Source organism: Eublepharis macularius, chromosome 14 (genome assembly GCF_028583425.1).
Source record: "Eublepharis macularius isolate TG4126 chromosome 14, MPM_Emac_v1.0, whole genome shotgun sequence".
NCBI lineage: Eukaryota > Metazoa > Chordata > Lepidosauria > Squamata > Eublepharidae > Eublepharis > Eublepharis macularius.
The window spans coordinates 5,686,786-5,714,761 of NC_072803.1; the positions used below are offsets into that span (position 1 = coordinate 5,686,786).

Below are 27,976 nucleotides of genomic sequence, written 5' to 3' on the forward strand. Positions count from 1 at the left end.
AACCGAGACAGCTTTGCCGAAGCAGAAATAAGAGGCAAAGAGAAAAGAGCATGAACCGCACAAAGAGACCGAAAACAAACTCCAAGCATGCAGCTTGCAGACTCCACTAGCAGCAAGAGAGAATCGCCAATGGAGCAAAAGGCCCTGGAAGGTCCAGTATCAGCTGGGAGAGAGCTTCACTGGAGGTAACCTTCGAGGGTGTAAAAAGGGTCACTCTGCCCAGACGTGGCCTTCATGCTCCCTGAGGGAGATTCTCAGGTTTCAACTCCGCCCCCGGGCCCCAGTGGGCCGGGATTTTCTGGTTTTGTTTTCAACAAGCAGTGGGTGATTTTATTCAAGCAAAACATGAATGGAAATGTGTACATTCTTGTGAGTCAGCTGTTTGGGAACTGGAGGAGCAGAGGGCACGTTGCTTCGATTGTGGAGTGGAAATGGATAGAGGGAGCTCAATGGCCACAGTTTTTTAAAAACTCTTCCTTGGCACTTTCTAATCATACCCATAGGATGTTAGGGCCAGGGAACAGGAAGGATTATAAAAGATTTTTTTTTAAAGCCCTGTATAAGTTCTCTCATTGACATCTTTAAAATGGGAGCATTTTCCCTTTTTAGAATCATTTTATTATTAACAAAAATAACACAAGAAAAATAATAACAAAGGCACCATGAATCTGAAGTGTTCAAAAAGCTTCTCTTGTTGTGATCCTTAACACCAGGGCTTTTTTTCAGCAGGAACGTGGTGGAACGGAGTTCCGGAACCTCTTGAAAATGGTCACATGGCTGGTGGCCCCGCCCCCTGATCTCCAGACAGAGGGGAGTTGAGATTGCCCTCCGCGGAGGGCAATCTCAACTCCCCTCTGTCTGGAGATCAGGGGGCGGGGCCACCAGCCATGTGACCATTTTCTCGAGGGCAACCCACTGAGTTCCACCACCTCTTTTCCCAGAAAAAAAGCCCTGCTTAACACTCTTGCTTCATTTCGATTCTGCACAAGTTCAGCGGAACGACAGAAAAATTCTGAGTCAGATTGCAAAAGGATGGCAAAAAGACTGCTCTACTGTCATTTGAAGGGAAGAAACTTGCAAGAGCAACGCCAGATTTTTAAATCTGGAAATATGAAGAGCATTTAGTGCTCAGGCGTACAGTTTTTTAAAATCTTGTGGCTGTTGGTTTAAACTGTCCAGGAGTGTGCTGAAGTCTGAACTGACCTGGGAGTAAACAACCATTCGCCGCTGAGCTCCACAGTCCACTGCCAATGCCTTGGTTCAGAACGTGAAACTGTGAAGAATAATTGAGAGGGTCCCTGAACATCTGCAGAGTTTATTTCAATCTTATATCAGAATTGCAGCCTAGGGGCTAGAGTTCCCATGTCAAGGCTGCAGCTTCCAAACTTCTATCCTTTGAGAAATTATTAAATGCCAATTAGTTTGCATCTGATAGACTTTTCTATTGTATTGAGAACATACAATTAACACAGTCAATTTTTGTGCTGAGATGAAACACAAGCAATATTTAATGTAGCCTATATAGGCCCTGTCGATCTGAATCAAATATGTCTTAGTTCCATATTTTTATTTCCCCTGGTCCTCTTGTCTGTGTCATGTTCCTTTACTCTACATGTTCTTGTTTCTACCTAACCTGAGCATTAAGATCCAGTGCAGAGGTTAGATTAGGAATGGGGATATGGTGGTGGAAGAAAGTGACATCAAGTTGCAGCTGGCTTATGGCAACCTTTGCTGGGACTTTCAAAGCAAGAGACTAACAGAGGTAGTTTGCCATCGCCTGCCTCTATGTAGCGACCCTGGTCTTCCTTAGAAGTCTCCCATCCAATTACTAACCAAGGCCAACCCTGCTTAGCTTCCGAGATCTGACGAGATCAGGCTTGCCTGGGCTTACCTGGCTTTAAGCTCATGTGGGAGACCTTGGGCCAATCACCTTCTCTCAGCCTAACCTGCTGTACGGGTTTGCTTTCTGGTGCTTCTTAGAGAAAAGGTGGGATTGCAATGTATAGATGACAGGCCTGGGTCATTATTCATTTCCTGCCCTATCGCAAAGGCTGAAGGAGAACCACAGTGCTTCACTATCTCAGTTTTATCTGTACAACTATCCCAGATGTTAGCCAGCTTGAGCAATACTGACTACTCCAAGGTCACCCGTGGATGCTCCATAGCTGTGCTGAGGATCGCTGATAAATTTGGGGTGGGTGGATGAGCTAAATGATATTTTCACTCCATGCCTGTATCTTGTTGTTCACCTTATCACTAAACTTGTTGTTTGGTTTGAGGGGGAAAGAATCCAGGTAATCAACAGCCAGGTAACCAGCTGCAAATACAATTCCTTAGAGACAGGCCTGAATCTATAGATAATAACAGGGGTGAACAGATGCACCCATTAGGGCCGGATTCTCTGATCTTAACTCATGTGTCTGCTGCCAAAAATAACCCTGAATTCTTAAATATAGCCAGCAACAATGACTTTGCCCTTCAGATGCTAGGGTGCTGTTCCCCTCTAATAAGTACCAGAGCTGTAGACACATGAGAATCATAGGTGCTATAAGATCACCCATCCCCAACCCCACTGCTTGCTGTAACTGTGCCTTTAGTACCAGCTTAATGTATAGGCAATAGATGCTGATCGTATTTCTCTCCCTGCTGGGAAAAATGTCTCTTTTTTGGCTTAATCCCAGCAGCCTTGTCAATCCATTGCAGAGAAAACAAGCAGGAGTCTTGTGCTCCTTAAAGGCTAACAGGTTTTTATTCCAATATAAGCTTTCACAGCCTACAGCCCACTTTGTCTGTGGCACGCAGTGGGTCTTCATTAGGCAGACATTTACATACAAGGTCATGGAGGGGGACTGTAAACAACAGAAGGGCTATAAAGAGCAGGGAATACAAGGTGAGAGGTTGTTATGCAAAGTTCAAATGTAATGAAGAAAAATGTACAGAGATGGTTCACAAGGTTTCCCTAGTTTCACTAAGCTCTCTATCAATCGTAGCAGTGGAGGAAAACCCAACTCTCTGTTTAAGCGCTTGGGAGATGTTTTCAAAATTCTAATGCAGCAGCTGCAACATTTATTGACATTACATCCATATTAATGACGAAAACACTCCACACTCGATCAAAACTCAATCTACAGATACATAACTCACCTCATAGACGCACGATACAAAGATTTAGCTACAGTTTCTATCACCTTTTGGTTCCGAGTAGCTAATAGAAAGATAGTTTTACATTGATCAGATTTCCCAATTTGCTCTCTCAGCAACGGATCCATAAGTGTGGGGCGTATATAAGTACAATACAGGGAAACAAGTTTCAGGGTTTCGATGTCTTGCCGAGCACAAGTGCATTACCTGTTAGCATATGGCGTTTTGTGAAATCTCCCATAAAGTATCGCGGAAGGGAACACATTAAACCGAGCTAACGAATAAGCTCTGCGGTAACGTGGGGCCATTAAACAGGTAAGATACTCTGCCCTATACCCATGGGGAAAAAACCTCAAACCGAGGGGTGAGCATCTGCCTTTTGCAAGACTCCTAAAATTCTGAAACTTGATGTCAAGGAATCTTTGTCTGATCAGCGCATAAGCTGGTTTTTCTGGGAGGGAAAATAAATCTTCAATATTAATCCCTATTGAGTTAATTTTTTCTTCTATGTGATTTAACCACATGGATGCCTGAGACTCCATCAGCATATGAAAGATGAGGCTATCCTCATTATTCTTAAAATGTATATGTAACCAAAATTTGATAGTATTAACCCATGCTTTAGTCTCAAGGAGTCTTTGATTGGTTTCAGGGTAAATGACCACATAAGACACACACATAGGAAGGCCCAATATTCTAATTCAGCAGTTTCTTATCTGCAAGTCAAGCAATTAAAGCACAGGAGCAGCCTGGACAGTTTCTTTTCTGGCAAGCTGGCAACCATTGGAGGGGGACCTACAGAGAGCACTGCCCCCCCCAATATTCCAGACCTCTTCCGTTTCACTCAACATTATGCACAAAGATAAAAGGGGAAATGGTGCAGTCTGTGTTGTGATTGAAAAGAGTCCAGTAGCACCTTTAAGATAACCAACTTTACTGTAGCATAAAGCTTTCAAGAATCACAGTTCTCTTCTCTTCTGACGAAGAGAACTGTGATTCTTGAAAGCTTATGCTACAGTAAAGTTGGTTAGTCTTGAAGGTGCTACTGGACTCTTTTCTATTTTGCTACTACAGACTAACACGGCTAACTCCTCTGAATCTATGTGTTATGATTGTTTATGATGATTATGCCAACTGTGAGAACAGTGCTTTATGGAGCACAAGAAGCAAGGTGCCTGCCCTGATCAAATTACATCATAACTACTTCCTTCTTCTTCTTGTGCCCTGGTCAGTAAGGAGGCTGACAGGAGAACAAGGGTGGGGACACGATGGGACACAGTCAGCAGAGACCCTCATCCCCTGTGCTTCACAATGAACTGCCAGCAAGTCCCCAGCCTTTCTCTCACCTTGCTACAGCTCCCAGCCCTTATCTCACCTCTCACTTAGCGGTAGGGAAAGGGGGCAACTGAGGGGGCCAGGATTGGCCCTTTGGCCCTCCAGTTGCTGTTCCCGGTCATTTTGTATGAAAGGCAGCACAAATGGTGTTTATTGCAAAGATGGGGCAGCAGCTGCTGGCCTGTTGGATCACACGATCCAATGCTGCTCTATTAAAAGAAAACCTCCATATATGTAGAAATCTAGCATGTCAGCAAGAATGTTAGACTAGAATCCGTCTCCTTGGCATGCTAGTTTTCTATGTGCAGGGATTGGGGGTACAGAATAGCATATAAACTTTTGGCCCCCTGCAGTCAGTAGCTGGGGCTGCCTAGACTCAGCTTATTACCACTTTGAGAGCAAAGCCTGGGTCCGTACTTGGCTATGTGATGGTTTCAGATCTGCATTGCTGGAATTTTAACCCACACTTCAATGACTGTGCCACACTGAACTCCCCTAGAGCCTTCCCTGTGCCAATGTTCATGAAAAAAATTAAAAGTGAGTTTGCTCAAACCTTGCAAGTATTACAACCAAATAAAGCATATACAAAATGAGCTAAACTTTGCAGGCACCAATTGCAAGGTTAATCCTGGGAGCAAATGTTAAGCTTCTGTTGCAGAAAATCGGGCTTTTATTTGATGTGTTTTTGGGGGGTGGGTTGAGCACAATGTGTGAACTGCCCCTGTGCCAGGAATTTCTCAGAGGTATTTAGAGTTGCCAACTTCCACCTGGAAAATTGCTGGACATTTGCGGGGAGGGGATGGACCCTGCAGAGGGGGGAATCTGGGAGAGATTTCATTTAGAATTTATGGTGTACTATAGGGTCTGCCCTCCGAAGCTGCCACCTCCTCCAGGAGAACTGATCCTTGTAGTCTGAAGGTCAGTTCTAATTCCAGGAGAACTCCTGGCCCTACCTGGAGGCTGGCAACCATAGATGTATCCAGAGCTTTTTTTTCCGGGAAAAGAGGTGGTGGAACTCAGTGGTGGAACTCAGGACCACACAATGACGTCACTTTGGGTCAGCTGGAACAAGGGGGTAGTTTTTTAAAGTTTAAATCGCCCTCGGCAAAAATGGTCACATGGCCGGTGGCCCCGCCCCCTGATCTCCAGACAGAGGGGAGTTGAGATTGCCCTCCACACGGCATGGTGCGGAGGGCAGTCTAAACTCCCCTCTGTCTGGAGATCAGGGGGCGGGGCCACCGGCCATGTGACCGTTTTCAAGAGGTGCCGGAACTCCGTTCCACAGCGTTCCTGCTGAAAAAAAGCCCTGGATGTATCTCTGTTTCCCAGGGTTCCTCCTAGCAAGCTTCGGCTGGACCAGCCCTCTGCTGTGCAGCAAAACTAGCCATAAAAGTGTCACTCTTGCTTGCCTGGCAGTGGGAGCGCTTTCCAACCTGCTGCTTTAAGGGAAGGAGGGAGGCCTGGGTTATTTTCAGCCTGCTGCGGCTTCACTCACTGCTTGGCCGGAAAGCACAAAGCGAGCTGGCAGCGACTGAAGGGCACCGAACAGCTGGCAGTACGATGACGTGCAGTGGGGCCGGAGAGGGAAGAGGGATGCTGGAGCATCTGTTGTGGTCGCTCGTGCGGCCGTTGCCAACAGTGGGCCACCTGATGGGTCAAAAAGGCTCTTTGCTTGGTGCTTCCTGCTCTGGATGTCAGACTGGAGAAGGGCAACCCGGGAAGGAGCTGTGGGCCAAAAGGTATTGGGGTACCCAGGTGGGGACTTAGCAAAAAGAGGACCCTTTTTCTTTAAGGTGTTTACTTCCTCCTCCCTAACTTTGCCCATTTTTGCCTTCTCTTTCTTTTTTCTTTCATAGGTTCTCTTTTTTCCTCTCTCTCTCTCTCTCTCTCTCTCTCTCTCTCTCTCTCTCTCTCTCTCTCCTTCCTTGGTCTAGGGTTGCCAGCCTCCAGGTAGTGGCTGGAGATCTCCCGGAATTACAACTGGTCTCCAGGCCACAGAGATCAGTGCACCTGGAGAAAATGGCCACTTTTGGCGATGAACTCTATGGAATTATGCCATGCCAAGGTCCTTTCCCCAAACCCCACTTTCTCCAGGTTTCACTCCCAAGATCTCCAGGAATTTCCCAGCTTGGAGCTGGCAACCCTACCTTGGTCATAGCACGTTCACAGCATGCAGAACTCAGGGCTACGGGCTAGTCTGACGGCTTCTTCTAAGTCTTGAACCTCTGCCTGCTTGGTTCATCTCCTGCATACCCTGGTCGGAGGAGGAAGGCAACAACTTGTCACAGGCAGCTTGGCTATTATTTGCATTTAGCACATTGTTGGTGTACATTTCTTTTTTAAAAAACCTTGAATGTGGTGAATGGCACATCTCTTCAAAGGCACATTGCTGTAATCACACACACACACCTCATCACAGGTACCACCTGGTATGAGTTCAAGTGTTGTATGTAGGGTTGCCAGCCTCCAGGTGGTGGATGGAGATCTCCCGGAATTACAACTAATCTCTAGATGACAGAGATCAGTTCCCCTGGAGAAAAGGGCTGTTTGGAGGGTGGACTCTACGGCATTATACCATTCTGAGGCCTCCCTCCTCCCCAAACCCTGCCATCTCCAGGCTCCATCCCCAAAATCTCCAGGAATTTTCCAACCTGGACCTGGCAACCCTATTGCAGTTCTAAATCTACCCCAATTGCCATCCCAGTAGGCCTCTGTGCAAGCAGGGGTGTAGGAGGGACACAGTTTCTCTTCCCTGCTAGAAGCCTGCAGGCCCCCAGGGCCTACCAAGAACGCTTCAAAATCAGACCAGGATAACTCTGGGCTTGGGGGAAAGCACAGTTTTTAGTTAAGTATTATGTTTTTTTTTCTGCGCCAAGTTACCTGCCCTACAATTACTGTTAATCAAGAAACCTTCAAGATAAGGAAACTAGGTGTTTTGTTATTGCTCTGTGACACAATACACAGCTGTGAATCCTAGGGTTGCCATGTCTCCCAGTGGGGGCAGGGAAAGCCTCCGCTCCCACACTCTGCCCCCCACCACCACTCACCTGGCCAGCAGGAGGGGGGAAGATAGGGGGACAGGCATGGTGCTCCTGGCATGGCACGACGATGTCACACTCCTGGAGTGAAGTCATTCTGCAGGCTCCGGGAGCGCTCCTGCACTTTGCACTGGGCCGATTTGTGCCCCAGAAATGATGTCATTGCACCAAACCGGGAGAGCACGCATGCTTTGTGCATGCAATTGAAATCGGTAAGGTAAGTGCCAGGTCCCCCCACTCCAATCGGGAGGGTAAGGGGGACCTGGCCAACCCTAAGCCAGACAGAAGAGTCCCAACCCTTCTTCTCTCTCCTCATAGCAGTGGTCTCTGGAAAAGCTAGTTGCCAACCAGGCAGTAAGGGTTTTATTTCTGAAGTTTGCATGGGAGCAAACTATTCGTTATTCACAACAGCAGCCAATACATGCACAAACTTTGGGCCTTTGGCAGAGCTGCAAGACAGGATTATTTAAAAGAACTTAAAAGCAGCTTGGAGGGAAGGGAGCTTGAAATAGCACAATCTCAGAAGCTAAGCAGGGTCAGTACTTGGACAGGAGACCACCGAGGAAGACTCTGCAGAGGAAGGCAATGGGAAACCACCTCTGCTCCTTACTTGCCTTGAAAGCCCCTTGCTGGAATTGCCATATGTCAGTTGTGACTTGTTCAATGGCACTGTACACACACCCACATAAAGCAGCTTGAATGAGCCCTGGCTTAACTGTTTTAGTTATCTATTTTAATTACTTGTGTGCTTTTAACTAATGTAATAGATAATTATTTTTGTATTTTATCTGTTGTCGTCTCTTTTGGGTCTTGGCTGTATCAAGGGGAAGCGGGGAAGGCAGGGTATATAAATGTTCTAAGTAAATGTATCTAAGCCAGGGAAACCGGAACAGAGAGGAGCAGGGATATGGCCTGAATCATACACCATTTGACCCTTACTAACTAAACTTGATCATGAGAAGGCAAGACTTACTGGAAAAGACAAGAGCAAGAGTCTAGTAGCACCTATAAGACTAACAAAATTTGTGGTAGGGTACGAGCTTTTGTGAGCAACAGCTCACTTCTTCAGATACCTGAAGTATCTGAAGAAGTGAGCTGTAGCTCGTGAAAGCTCATCCCCTACCACAAATTTTGTTAGTCTTATAGGCGCTACTGGACCCTTGGTCTTTTCTACTGCTACAGACAGACTAACACGGTGACCCATCTTGGAAAAGACAATAATGCTAGGAAAAGTAGAAGGCAGTATGAAAAGACGAAGACCCAAAATGGGATGGCTAAATTCAATAAAAGAAGCCACATCCTCCAGTTTGCAAAATCTGCACAAATCTGTTCATGATCAGATGTTTTGGAGGTCTTTCATTCATACAGTCGGCATAGGTCGGAGGCGACTTGACAGCCCATAAGATACATAACATAAACTTGATCTGGAGGAGTAGGGGTGGGGGGAACCAGCAACACAGGCCAGCCTGTCTTCATCGGGCAGATTTTTTTTGTACAGCTTTGATGGTGGAACTTGGCAGCACAGTTCCAGAGAGGGGAGGTGGCAGGAGAGGAAAGAGCCAGCTCTGCCTTCTGACCTTGTGTGTGTGTTTCAGTTGAAGGGCAGAGTTCTCAGCTGAGACATGCACTGCAGAAGATGTTTGCCACAAGCGGGGACCGGCTGGAAGAGGCTGAAGGGACTGGACCCAAAGATGCAGGTTGATGTTCTGCTAGGTAAGGGCTTGGTTCTCCTCCCAGGCACCTCTTCAGGCTTGTGGAGCAAAGTCCTGCACCTTTCTTGAATATGAAGAACACCCCTGAACACGTCTCTTCTCCATGCAGGATCCGCTGCCTGTTATGCTTCTTTTTCCTGCCTCTTGTGCCTGAGATCCTGCCTTGACTCTTCCTTGAGGCTTTTTCTTCTCTTTTCTCGTTCAAATCACTTCTTCCAACCCAGCTTACATGCATAGCTGTAACTAAGCCTAAATCCAGGGGGCTTTTCTAACTCTGATTCGTCATTCCCCTACCAGTTCATACCCCAATGTATTTTTTATGATTTAACACATCCTGAATGTAGATACGCCTTTATGTTGGTACGTCTTAATGCTTTACTATCTGCTGTCTTGTCAGGTAGATATGCTGGTATTCCATACTCAGAGAAAACATGTAATTGTGACCTGAGACATATTGAATCCATTGACCACATGCTGTCAACAAATACTCTCAATGAATGTTTGGTGTAATGGTTAAGAGCAGCTCTAATCTGGAGAGCCAGGTTTGATTCCTCACTCCTCTGCTTGAGGCCAGCTGGGTGACCTTGGGCTAGTCACAGCTCTCTCAGAGCTCTCTCAGCCCCACCCACCTCACAGGGTGATTGTCCTGAGGATAATAATAACACACTTTGTAAACCACTTTGAGTGGGTGTTAAGTTGTCCTGAAGGATAAAGCAAATGTTATTATATTATTATGATTATTATTGAATCCATTGACTACATACTATCAAGCTGTCCTGAATTTTTAAAATTTAGAGAGGAACTAATTAGTAAGGATTTTGTCTCCAACTGCCAAGACTTCCAGGCTACTGAGCAATGAAGATGGATGGGTTACCTATAGGGTTGCTAGATTTTTGGCTGCTGTTGTAGAAATACGGAAACTTTCTAAAGCAACTGCACAAACCCTACCATTATGTGGGTGGTGGAGAGTGCCCTCAAGTCATAGCTGACTTATGGCGACCCCTGGTGGGGCTTTCATGGGAAGAGAGTAAGAGAGATGGTTTGCCATTACCTGCCTCTGCAACCCTGGTCTTTGTTGGAGGTCTCCCATCCAATTTCTAACCAGGGCCAACCTGTAAGGTTCTGCCAGGTAGATTTCAATGACTTCACAACATGAGTTCAGAACTGCATGAGTTAAAGCTTTATAGATAACCTACTAGTTCAGCTATCGACTACAGGTTCATTGCCAGGAATGAAATTCTGCGCCAAGCCACAAGACTATATTGAAATTTAGGTACAGCCCAGTTTCCTCCCCGCTAAGCTGCGGTATGTGTAATGCAAAAGCAAAGCAAAGCAATTACAAAGGAAAGCATAGAGGATGTTTTAGAAAGTTCAGAAGTTCCAAGGTTATGTATCCATGACTACAGTTCCTCTTCCCAGACTGGAGGGTAGGCAGATAAGTTGGAGATGACTAAGCTCAGGAGGGCCCCCCTCCTCTGCATGCTTTCACAGAAACACAGGAGACAGCAAAATCAAAAAGAGTCCAGTAGCACCTTTAAGACTAACCAATTTTATTGTAGCATAAGCTTTCGAGAATCACAGTTCTCTTCGTCAGATGCATGGAGGGTATGAAGAAACTGGTCAGATATAGAGGAGAGGGGAGGGCGGGGTAGATGCAAACATCTCCTTCTGATATGCAGATGCAAACAGCTCCTTCTGATATGGAGATCAGTTTGCTTCTGTAAAGGTTCAGAGGAGTTAGCCGCGTTAGTCTGTAGTAGCAAAATCAAACAGAGTCCAGCAGCACCTCCAAGACCAACCAATTCCACTGCAGGAGACAGCCTCAGCTGTCTCTGACCTAAGAGCACCATGTCCTTGGCCTAGGCCTTTACTCAACAGTCCAGGGTTTGTCCAGGGGTTTATCAGGCCCATGAAGTATGGCAGGGGAGGCTAAGACCCTGACACAACCCGGCTTAGCTTCTGAGATCTGACGAGATCAGGCTCACCTGGGCTATCCAAGTCAGGGCATCGTTATATGGGTAGTTTCCTATTAACTGCTTAAACATAAACTCTTAGCGGCTGTTCAAGACCACTGGGTCAAATAAACAGTAATAGGAAAGAAAGAAAGAAAGAAAGAAAGAAAGAAAGAAAGAAAGAAAGAAAGAAAGAAAGAAAGAAAGAAAGAAAGAAAGAAAGAAAGAAAGAAAGTCCAATTCATTGCTGGTCTCATCCCCTTCCTTGGTCAGTCAGCATTTAGGATGGAAAACGTCTTGGGGAAAAAGAGCTGCCTTTTCCAGTGGTGTATAAAACACTGTAAGATGGATGGTGGCATGGTAAAGCCCAGTCTCATCAGATCCTAGCTGCTAAGCAGGTTCGGAACCGGTCAGTACTTGGATGGGAGACTGTAGAGGAAAACTGGGGCTACCCAGCAGCTGTAGCAAACCACTTTTGTTCCTAAGTTGACTTGAAAGCCAAAACTTCATGTGCTTTGCAGGCATTAAATATACAAATGCAAATGGTGTTTTTATGTCAATATATGGACAACCTATGGGACTGCCTCCCTCTCTATGTTCCTCCACGGCAGCTTCGCTCATCTGAACAGGGTCTCCTGCAGGTGCCAGGCTGCACACAGGTGAAGTCAGCAGCGGCCCGTACACGGGCTTTCTCTGTGGTGGCCCCTATCCTGTGGAAGTCAGAAGAGCCCCCACTCTCCTGGCTTTCTGTAAACGATGCAAAACTGAACTATTCAAAAAGGCTTTTTACTCAAATGGGAGGGCTGTATTGTAGGGAGGGGGTCATAGATGCTTCACTAATGAGTCAGGGATCATAGACTTCATCATCATTTCTGCCTTATATATTATCTGCTGCTTTAAATATGTACTCCTATGTACAACCAGCGCTCCATGTTGTCTAATGTTAGTCCGGGGCTGTTTCCAGATGGCTTACCTGAAGCCACTCCATGCCGCAATGTTGTGGATCATGCCGGGGAAAACACGAAATATCGTGTTTTCTCGCGCGAGTTTTGCGCAATGTTGCGCATGGAGTGGCTTCAGGTAAGCCATCTGGAAACGGCCCTAGAATTGATTATGTTTTGCTTCAGTATTTTCAACTATGTCTTGGATCCTTGCTAATGCTATGTCTTTAAACTTGTATATGTTTACCTTATGGTATTGTATTGAAATGTACTTACTCGATACTGATTGTATTAACCTCATACTGCGTAATCTGCCTTGAGTCTCAGTGAGAAAGGCGGACTATAAATGACGTAAATAAATAAATAAACACATTTGAAATCGATGCAATGCAATAACCTCTTCCTTCCTGCTGGATTTCCCAGGTCCAGGGAGCAGCTTCGTCCTCAAGAGGATCCTCCATATGAACCGAACATGGTGCTTCTTAACACCCCCCCTAAGGTGGGTGCCCCCTAAGGTGGCTGCCAGACCCCAGGCAGTGACCAGGGCAAGCCGGAGGCGCAAGTCTCCAAGACTGGGACCTGGCAGGAATGTGGCGTGCATGCCTGCGGTTGGCAGCTTGACGAACAACAGCAAGGCTGACTCTTGTCCAGGGCTTTTTTTCTGGGAAAAGAGGTGGTGGAACTCAGTGGGGTGCCCTCGGAGAAAATGGTCACATGGCTGGTGGCCCCGCCCCCTGATCTCCAGACAGAGGGGAGTTGAGATTGCCCTCCGCACCATGCCGTGTGGAGGGCAATCTAAACTCCCCTCTGTCTGGAGATCAGGGGGCGGAGCCACCGGCCATGTGACCATTTTTGCTGAGGGCGATTTAAACTTTAAAAAACTCCCCCCTTGTTCCAGCTGACCCGAAGCGACGTCATTGTGTGGTCCTGAGTTCCACCGCCTCTTTTCCCAGAAAAAAAGCCCTGGATACATCTATGGTTGCCAGCCTCCAGGCACGGCATGGTGCGGAGGGCAATCTCAACTCCCCTCTGTCTGGAGATCAGGGGGCGGGGCCACCAGCCATGTGACCATTTTCAAGAGGTTCCGGAACTCCGTTCCACTGCGTTCCTGCTGAAAAAAAGCCCTGCTCTTGTCCCAGCACAGCCCAAGCATGTCCCAGAGATTTTTCTAATCTTTCTAGTAAGAAGAAACCTGGGTGGGGTCAGCAGGAGCCTGGGAGGAAGTCAGAGCCCTGGATACGAGCCCTTTGGTGGGAGTGTCTTGCCACAAGCAGCTGAGCAGCACAGATCAAAGCTTCTCAGTTCTAGCGGCCAATCTGCTTGCTAGCTGCAGGCCAAAGGTTCCGAGGATGTTACCTGAATGTCCCATCCTGTGCAGAAGCCTGGCATAGATATGGGCCTGAGAGGGGAGGTCCTGCCGTCAGAATCGGAAGACTGTTCAACAGTTCCAAGGGGCCTCAATGTCACTAGAGATGGTGGGCTGCAGCTCCTAGCAGTTGTTACTTCCTACAGGCCTGGCGCGTCCATGGAGGCAGTGCCGGCAACCGCCTCGAGCGCTGAACTCTGAAGGAGGTGCTCTGCTAGCCCCCAACACCCCCTCCTGACCTGGAAGCCTCTCCGCCCCTTTGCCACTGCCACCTGCCTCTGCTCAGCTCCCAGCGAGCCAGATGCCCAGGTGGCATGGCAGCGAGCAGGGAAGCAGGCCACCTCCCTGCCCCTTTGCCGCTGCCGCCTGCCTCAGGTGAGGGGGACGCTCCTGCGCGATGACATCACAAGTGACATCATTGCACAGGGCCGGAGTGCGTGCACGCTTTGCGCACGTGCACGGGGCAAGGGACGCACGTAGGTATCTCGCCTCAAGCTCCAGAAACCCCGGCACCGGCCTTGACTTCCTAGGAATCCTGGCCTTCTCTTCCCTGACAGCAGGTCACCTACGTCTGTTGTCTACCCTGACAACTTCCCTGGTTCTTTCGCAGGGCCTTTGTCCGGCATCAAGGAGGATATCTGGGGGGGCCATCTCAACCTACCTCCCCTCAACTAAGCCAGATGGCGCTGAAGAATGTGGCCACTTCTGGTAAGGCTCTATGGGCTGTATGTCTTAAGGGGGCAACTGTGTTATTTTGCATGGCCCAGGTTGGTGGTCAGCAACTAGAATAGCCAGAAGGCCAATATGCTGCTCTGCCACTGGGGCTGGAGGCGAATCCCTTTCTGTTTTCTTACCAGTACATAAGGATGTTTGTTTCTGCAGTTCTGTGAATGTATGAATCAGCTTTCTTTTAGTTTCTTTTTAAAGCAAGTTTCTAGCTCTTATGGTTATGAAGTGAGGCTCAGAAGGGTGTGATCAATGCCTGACAAAGAGAGAGGCCAAAAGGTTAGCTGGATCCAGTCTGCAGAAGTCACAGGGAACTCCTTGTTCTGCCCTTGTGACTAGCCAAGCTGTAAAAAATCATGAAAAACTGTAAATATTGCAGTAGAAAAGAGCAAGAATCCAGTTGCACCTCTAAAACTAACAACATTTGTGGTAGGGTATGAACTTTCGGGAGTCACAGCTCACTTCTTCAGCAGGGATTCTGCATATTTTCTTTCTTTTTTTTTAATAAAATTTTATTGGTGAGTGAAAAAACAAAAGAAAAAACTTTTCCAAATTTAAGACGTATAATCCCATTATTCCCCTTGCTCTATCCCCCCACCCTTTTCCTCCCCCCTCCCTATTGACTTCCAACAGCTTTCCAACCCTTAACCCTTCTTATTGCTTAAGTCTAATTCATTATATTTTCCTACCACCTCTAGATCATAATATCTCTTACTCTAAGCACATTCTTATTCTTTTACATAAACTCTATCAAACATACTATCAATATAGTATATATCATATCAATATAACACAACAGTATGGTATAATATATAACCGGGATCTCAGTGTCTGTTACTTTAAATATTTTCTATTTCTCTTCTTTTAAACTTATACTCCATCAAGTACACTATCAATATAGTGTATATCATAAAACATAGGTTGTATGCTATGCCACCAGTGTAGCACAGCACACTGCACGATATAACCCAACCACATAATATATTATAATATAATGTCTGATCCACTACCTTATTGTTATGTATTATATATTACATATTGTATACCTCATTAATATATCTATTTAACCATTTTCGTTGTCCCATAAGTTCAATGTAAAATTCCCTTAAATAATATATTTGCTTAGATTATAATTAAATTCCCCCTAAATGGTAAGATCCCTTCTCTCTTCCCATTACAACACTATTCTTTAAAAAGCATATTTTCTTTTATTGTAGTTGTGAAACGCAGATTTCCTGGGACTGGAACCCTCCTTCTGTTCCAAGGCTGTTCTGCCAATAGCCAGGCAGCCCACCCCTTGCCCTATTAGTTTTTGCACCCAGCTGAAGATGACTAGCAATACATTCCTAAGCAGGTCTGCTCAGTTCTAAAAGGAGGATTTCTTCCAGCAAAGCGTTCTGAGGATTGGACGGCAGGTGGAGGCGATGAAAACATTTTTTGACTTTCCACTCTTTTCTCCCTTGTCCTCAGAAGCCATCGAGAAACACAAGAAGTACCTGGCCGATTGGTTCCGCCAGCAGCCCAATGAAGAGAGACAGTTCGGGCCATCCTTCTCGCTGGACACGGCCCATGTGGACCCGGTCATCCGAGAGAGCTCGCTGGAGGAGATCCTGAAGCCGTCGCCTGAGATGACCGTCCAGAACCAACTCCAGGCCCCCCTCAGCGATATCATCGGCCTCCCAAACCTTTTTGACGTGGATGCATGTGGACGCCAAGTGAAAAACGTGGTCCTTTACGGCACGGTGGGCACCGGGAAGAGCACCCTCATCAAGAAGATGGTGATGGATTGGTGCCATGGGCGCCTGCCACGCTTTGAGCTGCTCGTCCCGTTCTCCTGCGAGGACCTATCCCAGAGCAGTGTGCCCATCTCCCTGCGGCGCCTGATCACCAAGAAGTACTTGCACCTCCGGGAAGTGGTGCCTACGCTGGGTTCTACCAACCTCAAGGTGCTTTTCATCCTCAACGGCCTGGACCGTCTCAACTTGGACTTCCGCCTGGCCCACACGGAACTCTGCTGCGACCCCAATGAGCCGGTGCTTCCGTCAGCCATTGTGGTCAACTTGCTCAGGAAGTACATGATGCCAGAGGTTTGTGTTGCCGGGTTTTAGAAACGGGCAGATGACACAGGCAGGTCTGTCTCCTCCCTGCTCTACTTTCTTCCTTCTGAGCGTGCCAGAGGCAGCCCCAAATGTTATTCTTTGAGATGCACCAAAGTATTTTAACTTGATGTGGAATCCAGACTCTATCAACAGCAGCAACAAACTCTGTTTCTCATTATTTGCATATGTTAATTAAATGAATAAGCAAATTGATAATTGTCTACCTGCTAGAACTGGGGCAAAATAAAAAATGAGTGAGTTAGGGCTGCATAAAAGCCTTTCATACTAGGGATCGGAAAGCTGGTACAAAATTAAGCAGCCTGAGAATTAAGGCTCTCATTTCCTTTCATTTTGCAAACGTATGTTTCTAGTCCTTATTACTGTAAAGAAAAAATGTGGGCATGTGTAGGCAATACTGAAAAGGGATTGGATAGGGGTCAGAAATGCTCTCCCTGTGACTTTACAGTCTGTCCCACACAGCCAATGTTCTTTAGCATTATCTTCCATTTGCAACGTATAGGGATGTGCACCCCAAAAAGATTCGGTTCAAGATTATCAAAGCGGGAAAAAGATTTGGGTATTTAAGCCGCTTCCAAAAGTTTTGGGTAGAGTGGCAGCAGCTGCAGCACTTTTCTTGCAAACAGCAAGAAAAGTGCTGCTTTCAAGCTTCCTGCCTTTTTTGGCCCAATAGGAGGGGGAGGAAGGGGTCACTACAACCCCCTCCTCCCCCTCCCATCGAGTAAAAAAAGGTGGTGGGAAGCTTGAAAGCAGCACTTTTATAGTTCTTTGCAAACAGCAAGAAAAATGCAATGGCTTCTGCCGCTCTACTTGAAGCTTTCCAAAGCACTTCGGAAAGGTTTGCTTTGGTATTTCCGAATCACCTGAGCAATGCTGGGGTCGATTCAGAAATACTGAATCATTCCAAATTGGGCCCAATTCGGGTTAAAAACCCAAATCAGAAACCCAAAGTGCTCACCCCCTACTCCAATCTCTTTTTTTTCTTCTGATCTCAACACTCTTTGCTCCCCAGATTCCAGCTTGACTGCAAACTGGAAACCGTATTTAGTTTTGCAAAATGCACAGATACTTGTAGCCTTTCTAAATCTGCAGAATCTTATCTGGGCATGGAATTGATGGAAATGTCTTGGGCACAACCTGATGCCCTCTTCACAGTGGAAAACTCACCGATTGTTCTACAGTAGCAGAGGGCTCTGTTCTGTAGCTTGCTTGGCATAATAATTAATCCTGATTTGGTTGTAGAATGCTGCATTCCCCTATCGTGACAAGCAATAGCAGACAAGGGTCAATGCTTATCTTGCCTGCCATTAACCTTTCCTGCCCTTATCTGCTCCTGTCCCCTTAGGCAAGCATCATTGTCACCACCCGCCCCTCAGCCGTGCGCCGGATCCCCAGCAAGTTTGTGGGCCGCTACGTCGAGGTCTGTGGTTTCTCCAACACCAACCTTCAGAAGCTGTACTTCCAGATGCGGCTGAGCCAACCCGATTGTAGCGGAGCTTCTGGCCCTGCCACAGCGGAAGAGTCAAGAGAAAGAGACAATCTGGTGGAGATGCTTTCCAGGAACTTGGAACGGCACAACCAGATCGCGGCTGCTTGCTTCCTGCCTTCCTACTGCTGGCTGGTCTGCACTACTTTGCACTTCCTTTATTTTACCAAGTCGGTGCCCCCCGCTCAGACCCTCACTGGCATCTACACCAGCTTCTTGCGGCTCAATTTCAGTGGGGAGGTTCTGGACAGCACCGACCCTTCCAACATCTCTATGATGAAGTACGTGGCCAAAACTGTGGGCAAACTGGCCTACGAAGGGGTGATGTCACGGCAGACGTCTTTCTTAGAAGAGGACTTGCGCCGCTGCTTCGAGGTGGAGATGAAAGTGGAGAGTGAACTCAACCTCCTGAACGTCTTCCGCAGTGACGTCTTCCGCTTTTTCCTCACTCCCTGTGTACAGCCAGGCAAGGAGCACACCTTTGTCTTCACCATTCCTGCCATGCAGGAGTACCTGGCAGCCCTTTATGTAGTCCTAGGCGAGAAGAAGACCTTGACGCAGCGGGTGGGCAAGGAGGTCTCCGAGGTCATTGGCAAGGTGAGCGAAGACGTTGCGGTGGTCCTCAGCATCGTCTCCAAGTTCTTGCCCTTGCGCATCTTGCCTCTGCTCTTCAACCTCATCAAGATCTTCCCCCGCTACTTCAGCCGATTTAGCAGCAAGGACCGCGACACCATCGCGCACACCATGGCGGTGGAGATGTTCAAAGAAGAAGACTACTTCAATGACGACGTGTTGGATCAGATCAACTCCAGCATCCTCGGGGTGGAGGGCCCCATGCGCCACCCAGATGAGGCCTCTGACGACGAGGTCTTCGAACTTTTCCCCATCTTCATGGGTGGGTTGCTGTCACGGCGTAACCGGGCCATCTTGGACCAGCTGGGTTGCTCAATCAAAAACCTGGCAGCCTTTGAGATTGCCAAGGCCATGAAGAAGACAGTCATCCGCAACAGCCGTAAGGGCCTGCCTCCATCCGAGCTCATGGACTACCTCTTCTTCCTGCACGAGTTCCAGAACGAGCGCTTCACGGCTGAGGCCATCCAGTCCTTGAGGACCATCAACCTCTCTTCCGTCAAGATGACCCCGCTCAAATGCTCTGTCCTGGCTTCTGTGGTGGGCACCACGAGCCATGAGGTAGAAGAACTGAACCTGGCATCTTGCCACCTTGATGTCAACAGTCTGAGGACTCTCTTCCCTGTCTTCCTGCGATGCAAAAGGCTCCAGTGAGTGTTGGGGTCTTCTTGGCTTCATGTTGGCACCTACTGGGTGCCATTTTATACTAGAATAGCTTAGCGCTGTGCATGCCACCCTGAGCTGCTTGTAGGAAGCACAAGCGAGAACAATGCAATACATAGATGACATGCTATGTACATGCTCAGAGGCCTGTAGCAAAGAGGCAACGCTCATGCTTTGGTGTTTCCAGTCGAAAAGATCACTGTCTTGTCGAAGGCTTTCACGGCCGGAGAACGATGGTTGTTGTGGGTTTTCCGGGCTGCATTGCCGTGGTCTTGGCATTGTAGTTCCTGACGTTTCGCCAGCAGCTGTGGCTGGCATCTTCACTGTGACACTGAGAGATCTCTGTCTTTTGGTGCTACACCTCTGAAGATGCCAGCCACAGCTGCTGGCGAAACGTCAGGAACTACAATGCCAAGACCACGGCAATACAGCCCGGAAAACCCACAACAACCATAGATCACTGTCTGTCTGCCTAGGACATTTTTATCCCACCTCTCCTACAAGGAGCTCAGGAAATGGTATAGCGTTCTCTGTTCCCCAGCTGGCAAGAATAGTGTAGGGTAGGTTAGGCTGAGAAAAAGATTGAATAGCCCAGGGTCAGCCAGCAAGTTTTGTTACAGAGCGGGGATTTGAACGCAGGCTTCCCAGACCAGAGTCTGGCACTCTGACCAGTGCACCACACTGGCTTTCAGGCAACAGTGCTGGGAAAGGCCTCTGCCAAAGACATTGGAGAGCTGATCTCTGTGCCACTGATGGATCATTGGTATGTCCACTGCTCAACTCGATTCTAACAATCATGCTTAGCATTTGTAGCAAAGTGCTTCACGCACATCATCTTGCTGTAGTCCTTGCAACAGCCATGAAGGTAGGCCAGTATTATTATCCTCCTATTGCAGGTGGAGGTCCAAGGCTGAGACTTGCCTAAGGCCACCCAGTGAGTTTGTGGCAGCGGTGGGATTTGAATGAAGGACCTCCTGGAACACAGCTCAATCTCTTAACCCTGTGCTTTGCCAGCTCCTGTTGTGGTGGCCCGATAGTTGCAACTGGGGCTAAGGGTGTGCCCTGCAAAAATTTTCATCTGAATTTCATGCTGGTATTTCAGAAAGGGCATGATTACCATCATCCCGAAATTTCAGGAGTATTGACACTATTTGGGGGATCAATTTCAGGCAGTTTTGGAGGGCAGAGTGGGACTATTTGATATCAGTAACCCTGTTTTCAGTGGACATGAGATAGACTCCAGGTCTACTGCCCATTGAAAACAGAGGTGGTAGATTCTGGATGCCAGGTCTAATCAGCCATTGAAAATAGTGTTAGTAGACCTGGCATCTGGAGTTCAGTGGTAGGGCATCTGGTTTCACACACAGGTTTACTCCCATTGATTCTAGTGGGAAATGAAATAACCTGGGGGGGAAGCCCCAAACTGCAGGATATAAATGTGAGAAATCCCAGCATTTCAGAGCGTTTTGCCATTTTGGATATCCCTGAGCTGAAACGAAATGGATATAATTTCAGCTCAGGAATAACAACAACAACATTTGATTTATATACCGCCCTTCAGGACAACTTAACGCCCACTCAGAGCGGTTTACAAAGTATGTTGTTACTATCCCCACCACAATCACCCTGTGAGGTGGGTGGAGCTGAGAGAGCTCTGAGAGAGCTGTGACTGACCCAAGGTCACCCAGCTGGCTTCAAATAGAGGAGTGGGGAATCAAACCTGGCTCTCCAGATTAGAGTCCCACGCTCTTGACCACTACACCAAACTGGCTCTCTGAATATCTGAACGCATGCCCCGGCTTTGGTTGTGGACCAGAAGTCCTTCCTTTGAGTGCTTTGATGGGATGCACATTGAGTCGCCAGGTACCATTATGTGTTTAGATTTTGCTCACAGTCAATTTCTTTGGCTATGTGAACTTGTGGGGTACGTTTTCAAACGTTCTTTGGACTGTCATTTCTCCTGTCTCCAGAGGGGGGCAAGCTATGATTGGGAGTGGAAGAGTTGGGAAGGGAATGCAGTGTCTGAACTGGTATAAAACAATGACCTATTTCCTCCCCCCTCCCCGCCCCCCCCACTCCAGCTTGCAACTCAATAGTTTGGGGCCAGAAGCTTGCATGGAGATCCGAGATCTGCTTTTGCATGAGAAATGTATGGTGAGCACATTGAGGTGAGTGCAAAAAGGGGCGCGGCCAGAGGAAGCCTTCACTCTCACTCGGGAGGCCAAGGGTGGGCCCTTTCCATGCTATATCATCGGCACCCCTTCTGCTAGCTTTTTAGCTGCCAAATAAAATGGTGTTTAAACTGGTTTGGGGGGGATCTTTAGTGGCTTTTTAAAATTTAAAATTAATTTATTAACAGACTATAACATATACAAAAGAAAAAATGTACACACGGATAAAATACGGGATATAAATAAGGACACTGGTATCTACCAACCAAGTCACTAATCCAAAACCTTCTGTCCCATCTCCATCAATACGCAAACTCGCTCTTCATCAACTCATAATATCAATGCCTCCTCTGGTTACATAAATACAAGTATTACTCCTGACCATAAAAGATCTATGTTACTGGCAGGGCTTTTTTTCAGCTGGAACGCGTTGGAACGGAGTTCCGGCACCTCTTGAAAATGGTCACATGGCTGGTGGCCCCGCCCCCTGATCTCCAGGCAGAGGGGAGTTGAGATTGCCCTCCGTGCCAAGTGGGGGCAGGGGGCAGGGCCTCCAGCCATGTGACCATTTTTGCCGAGGGCAGTTCAAACTTTAAAAAACTCCCCCCTTGTTCAAGCTGACCCAAAGTGACGTCATTGTGCGGTCCTGAGTTCCACCACCTCTTTTCCCAGTCAAAAAGCCCTGGTTACTGGTATCCCTGTTTTTCTGAAATGCAGTTAATTTCACTAAGGCATAGATCTCTTTTACTTTCAACAACCAATCTTGTAGTTTAGGGGTGTTTTGTTGTTTCCATTGTTTGGCAAAAACCATTCTGGCAGCTTTAATCAGATGAAGGGCAATTATCTGCTGATCTCTAGGCAGATTAGGTAAATCGTTCAGCAGCAATATCTCTGGTTTCTGCGGGATCTGTATCTCCAATCCACTGATATAATTTTTGCTACTGGCTGACAAAAGCTGGAGGTCCGTATGCACGTCCACCACATATGAAGAAAATCTGCTTTGTTTCCATTACAAAACCAGCACGTGTCTGTATTGGTCTTATCCATCTTTGCTAACTTTAGAGGGGTTAAATGCCACATATAAATCATTTTCAGTGGCATTTAATGGCTCAGTTCGTCAGTTTCACTGATGTGGTTTGTGAGCTTTCTTTGTGTGTGTGTTTGTGTGTTTGTGAGCTGTGTGTGTGTGTGTGTGTGTGTGTGTGTGTGTGTGTGTGTGGCTGGTGTTGTTTGTTCTTATTAGGGATTTTCTGGTTCCTGTTTTAGAAGAAAATGTTTTATGATAATATTGTGAGCTAAAGATTTCGGTCCAAAAATGAGATAGAAAAGTTATTACAATATATCAATATGGAGTGAGTGATAGTGGCTTGCCTTGGGGCACCTCATGAATTCGTAGCAGAGGGTACACTTAAACTCAGGACCCACTTTCAGACCATTTTTTTAATTAAACAAACATACATTGAGTTCCACAGCTAGAAACCTCAAACCATGCAACTGTAATAATAACTTATGCAGATAAGGGAAATTTTTCATCAAAATGTCTCTGTAGCACTATTCAGTATGCAAAACGATGTGAGTGGCACATCTTTAAATGGTCCTTCTTTGAGCCATCATTCGCTTTTTTAAAACTTCTGTTTTTTTCTATTTTTATGAAGGCTTTTTGTTGCATTATTTTGTAACCTGCTTTGGAACTAATTGTTTTGTGTAGTGAGGAACCCTTTCCTAGTTGACTTATCTGCATTGCAAGAGATCCTGGGGTATGTTCTAGAGGGCACGATGCCTCCCCTCTGCCAGGCTGGCAGAGCTCCGTCGTTTCCCTGCATGAACTAAAAAGCCCGTGCCGGACAGATCACGTCCTTCACAATTTCATGTTTTGGGGACAGGTTCGGGAGGCAGTCAAGCAGCAGGAATGGAGTCCAGGGGCACCTTAGAAACCAACAAGATTTTCAGAGTGTAAGTTTTTGAGCGTCAGAGCTCCCTTCTTTGGACACAATTAGGAACAGAGTTCTCTGAGGGCGAAGCTACAAGTGACGAATTCAGTAACCTCCCTAAATGCAATCTCCATATTTAGAGCAGGGCTGCAGCTGCAGGAGAGATGGGCCCAGTAGATGAGCTCAGAGCATGCATGTACCCTACCAAAGATCTTTTTTAAAGGGGTGACATTTCCATAGCTGCTGTAGCACAGGGGTTAAGTGGTTTGCCTGTGAATCAGCACTCTACCGGTTCAAATCCCACTACTGCCATGAGCTCAGCAGGTGGCCTTGGGGAAGCCACTCCTCTCAGCCCCAGCTCCTCAGCTGCATTGTGGGGATAATAACACAGGGCCAAGCTACAAGTGACGAATGACACTTGAACGGCAAGTGTATTTCTCCCTGTTCACTTGCGCTCCACTCAATCCACTTGCCGTTCAAGTGTCATTTGTCACTTGTAGCTTGGCCCTGAGCCTCTTTTCCCAGCCAAAGGTGGGTGGGGAGTTACAAAGGAGGGTATCAGGATGTAAAGGCACAACGTCTCTAAGGTGCCCATGGACTCAAATCCTGCTGTTTTACTGCACACCAACATGGCTACTCACCTAAAACTACTTATATTAGCTGCTTCATGTGGACAGTCGTGTGGGTCTGCAGTAGAAGAGCAGGATTTTTGGTCTTTTGCATCTTAGAGACCCACAAGATTTTCAGAGCATCAGCTTTCGAGAGTCACAGCCCCCTTTGTCAGATACCTCCCTTCTTCAGATAAGGGTGCTCTAATGAGAAAGCTGGAAATCTTGTTGGTCTCTAAAGTGCCCCTGGACTCAAATCCTGTGGTTCTACTGAAGATCAACACAGCTACTCACCTAAAACTACTTGTATTAGCAGTTTCAAGTGGGTGGCCGTGTTGGTCTGCAGTAGAAGAGAAGGGTTTTAGTCTTGTAGCATCTTAGAGACCAAGAAGATTTTCAGAGTGTAAGCTTTTGAAAGTCACAGCTCTCTTCTTCAGACACCTGACTGTTGAGAGCTCTAACTCTTGAAAGCTCACACCCTGAAAATCTTGGTCTCTAAGGTGCCCCTGGACTCAAGTCCTGCTGTTCTACTGCAGATGAACATAACTACTTACCTAAAAATACTTGTATTAGCAGTTTCAAGTGGGTGGCCGTGTGGGTCTGCAGTAGAAGAATAGGGTTTTGGTCTTGCTCCACCTTAGAGACCAATAAGATTTCCAGCTTTTGAGAGTCACAGCTCCCTTCATCAAATACCTCCCTTCTTCAGATAAAGGCGCTCTGACTCGAAAGATCATACCCTGGAAATCTTGTTGGTCTCTAGGGTGCCCCTGGACTCAAGTCCTGCCGTTCTACTGCAGGCCAACACGGCTACCCACCTCAAATTATCCTCATAGTCAAGTCACCTTACAAAGTTGTCCCCTGTGAGTGACCTTTTGATTGTGGGCATTTTGATTTCAAACAATTGAGTGGCTGAGTTTTTGGGGGGCTTGTCTGGAGGGTCCCAGTCCTGCCTCGCCTGACGCTCACAGCAAGCCCTGTTGGCACTGTCCGTAGGCTCGCTGACAACCCCGTGACCGAGCAGGGTGCCCGCTACCTCGCGGAAGCCATTGCGGGCAACAGCTCCCTCAGCCACCTGTCGCTGCTGCACACCTCGCTGGGGAACCAGGGTGTGGAGGTGATCTCCCAGCACCTGGCACAGAACAAGCACCTGAGGGAACTGGACGTGGCCTACAACTCGGTGACCGACGAGGCTGCACTGGCCCTGGTGGAGGAGGCCAAGAGGCACACGACGCTGGAGAAAGTGCAGTGAGTCTCCACTTCTTCCCACACAAACCACCACCTTAATATTCTCTGTGCAAGCACATGAGCATTGGGGATGCAGCTGTCAATGAGGAGAGGGAATGAGGGAGGGAGGTGGGGCTGAGAGTCTCACTAGACGAGACATCTGACACGTGAAGAACACGGGTCGGGAGATGCAATGTTAGCCGGGAAGGGTAGTTTAAAAAGACAGAGCGGGCGGCAGGGCAAGGGTTTTGCTATACACTGGAGCTGTGTGAAGGGGCTGTGAAAGGCCAGAAGGGAAACTTCAGCCCATGATAACCTCTCCAAGTCCAAGCCCGGCTCGGGAAGGCAGCTCCAGCCCGTTTCCATTCCACGCTGCCCTCTGTGATCCCATACTGTTTTAGACCGGGGAGGTGAAATTGACAGAGCCTTCAGGGAGGCGAAGATGAAATTAAAAACCCTCTGAGGAATGATCTCGGCCGGCTCTGTCTTTTAAAACTACACTTCCCGGCTAACATTGCATTTTCCTACACTTGACGAACACATGCTGAGGCGTCTCGTGTAGAACGACTCTGAGTCTTATAGGATTGTCAACCTTCAGGTAGGGCCTGGAGGTCTCCTGGGATTACACCTGATCGCCAGACATCAGTTCTCCCTGGAGGGTGGAATTTATAAATCCCCTCCCCAAACCCTGCCTTCCCCAGGCTCCATCCTCAAATATCCAAGAATTTCCCAACCCAGAGTTGGCAACAGTGGAGCCCCAGGATTTCACAACTGCTTTCCCTTGTATTCTCAAGTTTGTGTTTGTAGCAACAGGTATAAGAGCCTTTGATTTTATTTTTAATAAATCCTTGTTGATAGAATTAGGGGTGGGGTACAAGTGGGTATGAACATTTAAGTGTCAGGGGAGGAGGAACTGAAAATTTTCTACTGTCAGATCTTTCAGACATCCACATTGCAGCTAGCTGTCAAAAGCTGAGCCTGCTGTCAGTGGCTGCTGTTCCATAGTGTGGGCTTGCCAATAAGCCCCATTGCCCACTGCTGCTCCAAGTAGCAATGGAAGAGGGGGGGGGGAAGCAATGTCATCAATGTCATTACATTTTACCATGGAATTTTTGGTGATTCCTAGAGCTACCTTTTATGACTTGTGAGGTTTGCCGAGAGGTGATTTAGTAGCATCTCTCTCACACACACACACCATGTCCTCAGATCCAGCCCTTTTGCAGGTTTCCAGTCTCAACAACTCAACAAAGAGGCTTCTTAAAGGGAGAGCGGCTAGAACCAGAAAAGAAACCCAAGCTCCCTCCAATTCAGTACACATCAATATGTAATCAGTATATAAAGTGCTCTGTGCTCAATGTAAATATTACATCAAGGTATCAACCATACACTCAATACGTCAAGGAAATTCAATGCAAACAGTCAATAAAGATACAATTCATTCACGACATCTGAGGTGTGTCCGGTAATCAATTTAAGAATACAGTCCGTATGAGTTTCAATAGTCTTTCCTTATTGCACTAGCCCGTTGTTCTCCCGTTGTTTCCAGGCGGCTGGATTAATTCAAGAAGAGCTCCATGGCACAATTATTCCGTTACCCAGCTTGGACACACCTCAGATGTTGTGAATGAATTGTATCTTTATTGACTGTTTGCATTGAATTTCCTTGACATATTGAGTGTATGGTTGATACCTTGATGCAGGGTTTTTTTTCAGCTGGAACATGGTGGAATGGAGTTCTGGAGCCTCTTGAGAATGGTCACATGGCTGGTGGCCCCGCCCCCTGATCTCCAGACAGAGGGGAGTTGAGATTGCCCTCCATGCCTCTCAGTGGCGCGGAGGGCAATCTAAACTCCCCTCTGTCTGGAGATCAGGGGGCGGGGCCACCAGCCATGTGACTATTTTCTCCAAGGGCAACTCGCTGAGTTCCACCACCTCTTTTCCCAGAAAAAAAGCCCTGCCTTGATGTAATATTTATATTGAGCACAGAGCACTTTATATACTGACTACATATTGATGTATACTGAATTGGAGGGAGCTTGGGTTGCTAGGCTCAGCCTGGCAGCTGCACCATAGCAATAGCGCATGTCTGGCTATTTTATCCCCAGTGTTCTCTTGCTTATTGGGCACTAAGGCCTTGATTGCTGGCATAACCTTTATCCTCCATCGTTTCCCACCAGTTTGTACTTCAACGATATCAGTGAAGAAGGCAAGCAGGCCCTGCACGAGCTGCGCAAAGACCGCGACGGCGTCAAGGTGCTCGTCTTCCTGACGATGGGGGCCGACGTGTCCGACTACTGGGCCATCATCTTGAACGTGGTCCAGAAGAACTTACCCATTTGGGACCGCGAACGAGTACAGCAGCATCTCGGCCTGCTCCTGAAGGACTTGGAGTGCAGCCGCCGCCAAACGGCCAACCCCTGGAAGAAGGCCAAGTTCATGCGGGTGGAGAACGAGGTCAAGAGAATGCTGGGCAAAATTCAACAGGGGACTCTCTAACCCGGTGGCGCTCACTCCGCCCCTTGTGGAAAGACACATTCACGGTTACCGTCAACCTAAAGAGCCGCATTTACTTCCATCTCTAGCATGAGGCCTGCACCTCAGCGAGGCTCACAGCTTACACGTTCCTCTGGCAGCGAGTGTTTCAAGGTGGGAGCCACCTGCCAACCACAAACCCCACCAGGCAGGGTCTTGTCCACTTTCCTGAAACAGGGGCAAGTGCCGTCTTGGGGAACCCTAAGCTAGCTCTCTTACATGCTCCCTTTGCATCGAGGCAGAATGAAATTGTTATGTCCCCAGTGAGTAAATATATCAGCATATTGGCCTGGCATGAACCCGTTGCATTTATTGATTCTAGTGAGAGATCTGGCTTAAGGTCACACAAACCAACGTGTTAGATGGGATCATTGAAAAAGAGGATCCCAGGCAGCTGAAATGA

The 27,976-nt window shown here is 47.4% G+C and overlaps 1 protein-coding gene across 1 annotated transcript; it reads left to right on the plus strand.

The window, feature by feature from the left end:
• Window positions 1-27,860, plus strand: NLRX1 (NLR family member X1). Its single transcript, XM_054998449.1, has 9 exons — window positions 1-185; window positions 9,110-9,227; window positions 12,543-12,618; window positions 14,096-14,193; window positions 15,682-16,298; window positions 17,674-19,094; window positions 21,189-21,275; window positions 24,811-25,062; window positions 27,219-27,860. Exons 2-9 carry the CDS (start codon window positions 9,137-9,139, stop codon window positions 27,535-27,537), a joined length of 2,961 nt encoding a protein of 986 aa, XP_054854424.1. The 5' UTR covers window positions 1-185; window positions 9,110-9,136; the 3' UTR covers window positions 27,538-27,860.
• The last annotated feature ends 116 nt before the right edge of the window (window positions 27,861-27,976 follow it).

What these genes read in the sequence shown, in the direction of transcription:
- NLRX1 (XM_054998449.1), top strand. Translation starts at nt 9,137, where the DNA reads ATGCACTGCAGAAGATGTTTGCCACAAGCGGGGACCGGCTGGAAGAGG. An exon ending in TTCTTAACACCCCCCCTAAG is followed by an intron (nt 12,619 to 14,095) that starts GTGGGTGCCCCC and finishes GTTCTTTCGCAG; the next exon opens with GGCCTTTGTCCGGCATCAAG. An exon ending in CTGCGATGCAAAAGGCTCCA is followed by an intron (nt 19,095 to 21,188) that starts GTGAGTGTTGGG and finishes CCCCCACTCCAG; the next exon opens with CTTGCAACTCAATAGTTTGG.